The sequence below is a fragment of the Aplidium turbinatum genome, chromosome 17, assembly GCF_918807975.1.
Source record: "Aplidium turbinatum chromosome 17, kaAplTurb1.1, whole genome shotgun sequence".
In the NCBI taxonomy this organism is placed as follows: Eukaryota; Metazoa; Chordata; class Ascidiacea; order Aplousobranchia; family Polyclinidae; genus Aplidium; species Aplidium turbinatum.
This window is the reverse complement of record NC_137488.1, coordinates 6132815-6141786: the sequence shown is the minus strand read 5'-3', so window position 1 is coordinate 6141786 and position 8972 is coordinate 6132815. Positions and strand designations below refer to the sequence as shown.

Genomic DNA, 8972 nt, shown 5'->3' with positions numbered 1-8972 from the left:
AATTGTACAAGGTGAAATGATTATTTCATTAAAACTAGCTTATTTCTTTTTTGGTCAGTATGAGAATATATTGCATGTTGCTGATATCTTAAAAATGATGTGATGAGCTTGCTTTGGAAAGTAGAGTGCCAACAGTCCAACACTATTGTGCTTGTAAGCCATTTTGTAGGGATAAATGCTGGTGTGGACTTGCTACCAAATTAAAATTGTTTTATGTGCTGTTTTATGTTTTGTTAACAGGTTTAAGCATAAAGAAAAGATGTTTTTAGACTGTAGTAGTTCAAACAATGCTTAAAAAGTTGTATGTTATAAAAAATGTGCTAACCAACTCTTTATAAATTATTATCATGAAAAACCCCATATTTTGTCCAATGTTTGGTTTCCAGTTTGTTTTTGTTTGCTTGTTAAAACTAGGTAAGTATCATCAATAGACCTAGTGCAGAAAAAGTTGTAGGCTATGCAATATACATATTCTTCTAGCAGAAGACCAGCAATAATTTTAGAGGAGTTCATTAAACATTTCTTATCATTTGTATATACTTCATACTTGAATCAACTTTAAGCCAAACCTTTAATTAAACTGCATTATGACAGAATTTTAAGCCTTTCTTCCAAAGTTTTTGGCGAGTTAAATTGATCTGTTATTGGTTAAATTTGTATTTTACACAGAGTTCATTGTGCAAAAAATATTTTTTAAAAACTATCCTATGTCATTTTTCACACTTAAAATTTGCAACCTATATGGTTATTATTCACATACATTCTTGCAACATATACGTCATAGCTCTCACTTTGTTTATTTATGTTTTCAGCTGCTTCTCTGCCACCGCTGTTGTCTGAAGATTCATCATCATCATTGTCATTAAATCGATCATACATAGACTTTTATTATCAACCGCAAGACACTGTGGCAGTCAAAGCACAACCAATAATATTAAACTGTGAAATTGGAGTCTTCTCATCGAACAATGTTCCACTGAATACATCCATTCCTGGGGATGTGACATGGTTTAAAGACAACATTAAGTTAACACTGGGTGGGGTATTTACAAAAAGAACTTTATTAAAAAATGGAAGTCTATACATTTCCAAAGCTATGCATAATACAGATGGCTACAGTGACACTGGCCAGTACATGTGCCAAGTGAAATATAGATTAAAAATTTTAAGAAGTCTCAAAGCTAAAGTAAAAGTTGCAGGTATGATTTTTGATTATTTTATGTGCTATTTGTTAACTTAGTCATTGCACCACACCGATATACTGCTATTGCAGCAAAAGCATACATTGGTTTCTGTATATTATTATTGTGAGTGTGTTGAAGCATGCATTAGTAAAGGTTGTAAGTGGAAATAATATTTTAAAACCAACTGGTGTTGTATTATTATGGTTTGACATAAAAATTCATCTGTTTGTATATAAAATTTATTCTTATGAAGCATCTCATTAGGTTTTTGTCACATTGGAAGTGGCAGGAATTGACAACATTTCTAATTGTGTGCTTTTTATGAGGCTTTACATGAGTAACACTTCTCTATGGATTAAATAAGTTATATGAAAACACCAGTGACCGGTAACCTTAGTTTGAATTCTTTTTCCTAAGTTCCAACAGAAGGAACTTTAGAACTGGTTGCTGCTGAGGCTTGCAGGAAAATATTCTAGTTTTGTTATCATTGGTTGCATTTTGCTGTGATACATATAGATTGGGTACCGTACCGTATAGTTTATAAATTTTCTGGATCGTTCTTATGTTTTTGAACTGTATAATTTGTGTGTTATTGCAGTATTCAACCGAAGTCCAATGCAGTTGATGTCTACTTCAGCATCTGTGGGTTCATGTGTTCGTTTCAACTGCACTTTTACTAGAGCTGACCCTTCCCCCATAATAACTTGGTATAAAGACAGGAGAGTAATTGGAAGTAATGCAGCATATTACCGGCTTGTTTCAAAGTCAAAATTATCCAACAAAAACCCACTCAATCCAGAAAGCATGCTAATCTCAGATACCAACAATCCTTCTACTGCGATCGATTTAACTGCTGTTTTGCCCAATGGAGTGTTAGAGATATCTAGATTGTCATTAGGTGACAGTGGAGAGTATCACTGCACTGGTCAAAATCCTGTAAGAACAAGACCATCAAATTCCTTCACCCTCACTGTTACATCAGGTGAGAATATTTTAGTGGTCTAGTTAGTTGAAGATTAAGTGGATGGAAAGACAAGAAAGCCAGTCTTTCTGTCGGTCTTACCTTACCACAGCTCTCACTTCTAGGCTATGCGGTTGCCCTTTTTTTTATTTTAGTGATTACCATTTACACTTTTTGTCTTGGTTATATGATGTTTTAAGGCATCTTGCTTTATAGCAGAACGTTTTTATTTCCTTTTGTCTTAATTGGATTGCTGCTTGATTACTTATTTTCTTGTATGATTCTTTTCTATATTGTTGGTTAACAAACTATTTCATTGTATAAGTTGCTTGGGTTACTTCAACTTTTTTGTTTTTAATTGCCCAGAATCTTCAGCCGTCAAAGAACATCAATTTTTGGCTGTGCCATCTTCAACCTCTGCAGTTGTTGGTACCAATGTATTCTTTGAATGTGCTATTTCTGGTCGTATTGAGAAGCCTATCAAGTGGTTTAAAAATACAGCAGAAATTGAATTTAGGTAAGAAAATTTACAACTTTTTATAGAAAATTGTAGGCTTTGGTTTTCCAAAAAAATCTGGAAATTCAGGTACATATAACTTATGTGTTTGAATATATTTGGTTAGTTTACTGATATTGCAACAATTAGTGTCACTGCAATTAGATAGATTTTATAACATTTTGTAATAATGTTATGGTTTTGCAATGATGTTTGCAATTTTTGGATTGGCTAAACAACTCATAGCTGTGTGGTACTGGTATCACTGCCTCATCTGCATCACCCCATTAAAAAATATGTTTTTATCGTTTGATATTAATAACTTGTTGACTGGCAATCGCTTTCTCAACTTGGCCTTAATGTCCTTGTTTATTAAGTTTTCACTTGCTGGCAAAAAAAAAAGTATGATGTAAGCTGCTGGGAGCTGATGAACATTGAACAGTTGAACACCTACTCACTAAAAGTTTATTTTAAATGTCCAATCTGTGGCATTAATTAGTGTGAACCCATGTTATGGGGAGTTTGATGTGGCTAATAAAAGGGAAGAGGGAATTACGTTGGTGTTGCACTTGCATGCTCTGATGTTGAATCACTGCAAAGGAAGGAGAGAATGTCTGGTTTAGGGTGTTATGTGTCCCAGCAGACACATAAAAAGTCCTGGACATTGTCCAATGTCAGTGCAAAGAAAAACAATCTCTCAAAACACCAGACGATTGCAACAACGGTTAAATGCCTCAGCAAGTGTAATGGAACCAATATATCTTATCTCTATTTCTTGAATTCCAGCATGTGGTCTTGATTCTATAAAGTTTTGTTATAGGCCAATATGTTTTTTTCATATCTAAAACAATGTTTTTTACCTCTGTTGGATGATGCCTGATGCGCATAGCTTTGTTTTTGTGGTGGCGTGTTGTATCTTTCAGTTTGCTAGGTGTTATTGGTTTATCACTGAACACCCCTTAACGCACTTCAATGACATCCTGAATTCGGTTGATTGTTTCCTCAGGTTTGAACAATGTTTATTTTTCTTTATCTGATTCTCACACCCCATCAGTCAAGGCTTACAGTAGTATTAGTTTACTTACAGAACTAGCTCTTCGTATGACAATACAATGTTAAAAAACATCGTTTTTTTTCTTATTATATTTTGATGTTAAGTTAAATTTTGAGCACTAATGGCGTTATTATCAACCTCATTGGTGTGAAATTGAAAATACATTAGACCTTCCTTATCGCTGTTAGCAAAACTTGTGAAAGGCGAGTAGAGTTCATTTTTATTTACCTGATTGACTTGATAAATTCCACTGATGGCATGACCCTCAAAGTGAACTAGTTAACAAACTTAGTCAAAAACAAAACGATCATTACTTCACAATCTAAGAGGTTGGAATTTGGATCAGCTATTATGACGTCATCATTGATTTACTTGTGTTATTGATGTGATCCCGTTTACGTTAGTATCTAGAAGTTCGAAACAATTACTCATTTTGACGCTAATTGTGAAAATAGCAGTAAGATGTAAATTTTGTCTGTAAAACTCAAGGAAGTCTTGCTTTACCTTACCTTTTTGCTTTGTCTTGTCATATTTTGAACAACATTGATCTTCACTAGCATGATCAGTTACAGTATGTTTAACTCCATTTTAGTGCTGCTTTATAATGTTTTAGGCCATGACATGGCCACTGTTTCATGTAGCAACGAAATCAGTGTTTTACGCCCAAGCGGTTAAGTTTTTTAATATTCTTGGCTCTTACAAGAAAAGTAACATAATATTGTTTGAATAGTTGGATTGTTAAAAAATTGGTAAAGATATGCGGCCAGCAAAAAAGATATATATACAGCCTAATAATGCCCGTTTCTTTGAAGCACTCCCACTTGCAAGCTAAGTTCAATTCAGTCGAAAGTGAACTGAACAAATGGTTTTAAGATTGTTTTCTCATTTTCACCGCATTGTATTCAGTAAATGGAAGTCATAATCTCCATTGTATTTTCTTTAGTGCTCCATTGCAGAAACAAATCCAAAAATTCTGCTGTATTCACTACAGAATGTCTTGCTAAAACATTTATCACCTTGTTGTAGTACTTATTTTAGCTGGGCTTGGTAGTTCACACAACTAGAATTTAGGTCAAGCAAGCTGCAATGAAACAAAAAGGCAAACTAATCCGTGTTCACTATTCCAGACGAAAAATCAACCGCTTTTTGCATTAATTCAACGTCTGCAGACGTTGAATTAATGTAAAAAACGGTTGATTTGATGTCTGGGTACCCTCTCAAAGTGTGCTCTTTCAAACGATTGAAAAACTCACCAAAGCGATAAAGCTTTTTGTTTTTATATTCTTGTTTATCCGAAAGTAAAATTTTGCTGGAACTATCTTTTCAGCGATGCACTGCTGCGTAAGGCTTGATAAAAATGATCTGAGATTGATTTCTAACTACGAGATCGTTGTTTTTCAGCAATTTTCAAACGTTGATGAGATCAACAATCTCCGCGTGTCATTGAAAATTGTACCGTAGTTTAGTTAATAGTTATTGCCTGAACCAGCAAATCAGTCTCTTTTGAACATTGATTTAACGTCTGTAGTTGTTGAATATAGACGTTGATGCCTGGGTCACTTGTTAAAGCGTCAACGTCTAAGCGTGGTCTGTCGCATCATTTGACGACTTTGAATGGTTTCAATGAAATGAACTTGTTTTGTTGCTGATTTGCGTTGGTCAGGTTAATTCAGTTTCTCCCAGCCTTGTTCAAAGATGCACAAAAAGCTTGGTTTGTTATTTAGCAAAAATGCGACGTTTTAACCACGTAATAGTTGTTTTTATTGTAGTTAAATTGTGACTGAAAATGTGTCATTTATTCTTGTCGCTATTTTTCTGGAGCCAGCCACTGACAAGCTTCATTATACGAGATAATAGCTCGTCCCATTGGCTGTAACCTTAGACAGGGTGAACACTCTCGAACGACAAGACGTCCTCTTGTTAAAACTCTTGCAAAGGTTTTGAGTTACTATTCTAATTGCTTAGACTTGTAGGGAATCTTTTCATTTTATTTTTTCTTTTGAAAAAAGTTTTTTTGTTAAAATTGTTGTCACCAAACTTCCTCCGTCTTCACGAGGTGCCCACCGTCACAGCTTAATAGTGTGGCTTGAAATTGCGCGCGACAGAGTCGTAAATATTAGTATGATTGATCCATTGACGTCCCTCATTTGTTCTGCTCTATCTCCGTTTGCAATCACTGACTCATTTTTGTTTCATTCCAGCAAGCAAAAGTCGTCCTTATTACATCGTTTTAACGTCTAGTGGCGTTGAAACGATGTTAAAACGGCAATTTTTGCAAGCCGGAATGTCGTTTGGTTTTCTTGTTACAACTCTTGTTTCGCGACATGAATTATGGCGCTGGTTTCAATTAGTTTTTATGACAAGAGTTGTTTTACGTTGTTTAAACATCAATTAACGCTGATATGACTACATATGTTCGGATACTATGTCGCATAAGATTTGCAGAGGGTGCGGCTTCGATTTCGATTAAGCCAATTGAATTTGAAGATATTTATTTTTATATGTTGGCGATGCTGTTGCTTCATCAACAGCAGAATAATGGTTGATAACTGGGATGCATACTGGTTTAGCATGATTTTTTTAAGCAATTTTTTTAGTTTTGTCTTTTTGGATTCAGCTGACGTTTGACAAACAATATCCGTAAATGTGATGCTTCTGGTGCTCTTGATTTGCAATCATCGAATGCTGGCATTTACACAGCAATCTAATCTCCTAGCATAATTTATTAAAGAATCGATTTCGTTATAATTATACATCTTCAGCATGTTCAATCTCCAAAAAACATAATTACATCTGATGAAAGTTTTGAACCTATCGCCGCAACATGAATTCTGAAAAATTTCAAACTTATGGGTTTTCCATTTTCTAAATCTATTCCGCTCCCTCGAGAAGCACGGCTTGTTGCAAGCATGCAGCGAACCACTCAAAATGCCGACGAAAAATTGCTCTTGTTTTGACTCTTATATAGGACGCACTGGTGTGTCCAGGCAAGAGGGAAGGTGCACATGAAGATTGGGTTCTTTAACCTTCAGTTCACTCTCCATCCGAAACGTCGCCGCAATCCCCTTGCTTTTTGGGTAGTTACAGTATAAGCCCTGGCAAATCCCATTTGTTGATTTTACAAACCCAATACATTAAAATCTTCATTGTTTGACGTTGCATCAACGTTCTAGCTCCCATTGTTGACAATTCCACCGCATGCCAATTTGGAGTGCAGTGTAAACTAGGAAATAAATTACAGCTCTACTGTGGTTCCTAGCAGACTTGGCTAAGATAATGATATTTAATCAATAGACGGGTTGTGCTAAAAAAGAAACACGCAGTAGATGCTAATTACATGCCATGTAGCGAAAGATAATGTTTCTTTTTCTTTCTACTATGCCCCACAGACCGTTCGTCTCGCGGAGTCAACTTTGGCGTCTTGGAATTGACACAAGAGTTAAGCAAATATTTGTCCACTTTCCCATCCGGCGAAGCTACTTTTACTCAACCTTTCTTTGAACAAAACCAAGCCATTCTGCATTTTTTCAACATCTAGTGTCGTTTGTCAAAAAATATTACTTCGGTTTTGACTAGTTATCAACATATTTAGACGTCGAACTTGTGTTGTTGATGATCTGTGGCTGTGCTGTATGTGATTAGCTTACAGGTAATGAGCGATTCTGAAACTCCGCTACATCCGCGATTGGAAAACTGGTATTTTTTTGCATTGATTCGTCGTTTTTGGTCTACAGACGTTGATTCACCGTAAAAAAGAACGGTCTTCTTGCTGAGTTATTCAAAAGTTGATGTTTCTGTCGGGTTGCATGTTTATTTCTGTGAGAAAACCCTGTTTTTGTCACCTGGTCTGGGAAAGTCATTGTCTGTATCTGGGGCATCCATCAACAAAGCTCTAAGTTTGAATTTCATTGATTAAACGGAAATGCGCGTCTGGTGAAGTGTGCCTCTTTCAGATTGTTGGTTATAGTCCAAAATTTTCTCAAAATAAAGGTTTTTCAATTTTCACTAATGCAGATGTTAAAACGTATTGTGTCACTTGTGAAGCATTGCAAAATGAGAAAAAACTACAATCTTTAGTGAATTTCAGTCAAACTGCAAGTGAATAGGCAAAATTTTGAACTGTCTGCAACATGTGACATTGTGACACATCAGACTCCTCTAGGTAACTGTAGTGCGTCCGATTCATGATTCCCACAGAGTGTGATCATGAAGAAGATTGCGCTCATACGTTTGCAATATTGTCAAAACATCTGCAAACAGGCGACTTTGTAAATTTGCTGCTAGGCTTGCGCAAAAAACTGCAGTGCCTTGACGAGCTACCTCAGCAGCACACTTGGTATAGTCATGGTTCATGTCATGTCGTATTAGGTTCATGTTTATTGTGTTGACAGCAAAGATTAGAAACAGCTGTTGTCACCTTTTGCAATGCAAGGTGACTCATTATTCTTCAACAACTTAATCCTTATTTGCAGTTGACACAGATTTTCATTTAAGAAAAATTTTGTATAAAATCTCAGAGTTAACCCAACTTTATGTAATTGACACCTTGGCCATGACTTGGACAAGCTCAGACAATTTTCATGTTGTGTAACACACTTAAATACGTATTTCAATGTTGTTTTAGCGCTCAAAATTACCTCATTAAGCAGTGCTCTATTAAATAATGCATGTTGTCAGATGGGAGGTACCACCGCGACCATCTTGTATTAAAATTATTCAGCTAAACTGAGTGGCCTCAGGGAAATTCAAAATATAATTCACCTATTATGGCTGTGTGGTTGGGTGGTTTGTGAATTGGACTTGGATGATAATCAAATCAAGATCTTACGCTTTCGTTTCGCTGTGACTTTTTGACACGCGACCAGTTCTTCATTGCTAATCACTTTATCAATCATTACTGCACCCCAAACCATTCAGAAAATGACCCTTTCACATATGAGCATTAACTTTATCAATAGAATTAAAACCTCTGGTTTGACATCAAAATACGTTTCTTTAAAATTAAAGCCTTATCTGCAGCAAAATGAATTACTTTGACAAAGTAATTTTCTGTCTTCTACTGTATTTCCTTTTTGCCTTGAGCGATATTATTAAGTGGTTTATCACTATCGGACAGCAAACGTCGTGTTCTCTCTTCCAGCTTCAACTCAATGGGTCAATGAAATAAACATGGGTCAATAAGTAATTTGTGCTGTTTTTTGGATATCATTAACAGCCTCTTTGAACTTCCCGGTTCGTTTTTTTTTATATTTCTCTCACTATCATAACACAAACACA

General features: G+C 35.6%; 1 protein-coding gene across 1 annotated transcript in view; it reads left to right on the top strand.

Moving 5' to 3' along the window:
* Positions 1-278: 278 nt before the first annotated feature.
* Positions 279-8972, top strand: part of LOC145786910 (neogenin-like) — a 32373-nt gene continuing 23679 nt past the window's right edge. The window contains exons 1-4 of the mRNA XM_082598650.1: positions 279-414; positions 813-1199; positions 1783-2166; positions 2512-2662. Of these exons, the coding sequence (XP_082454776.1) occupies positions 348-414; positions 813-1199; positions 1783-2166; positions 2512-2662 (989 nt within the window). The 5' untranslated portion in view covers positions 279-347. The remainder of the gene's footprint in view (positions 415-812; positions 1200-1782; positions 2167-2511; positions 2663-8972) is intronic.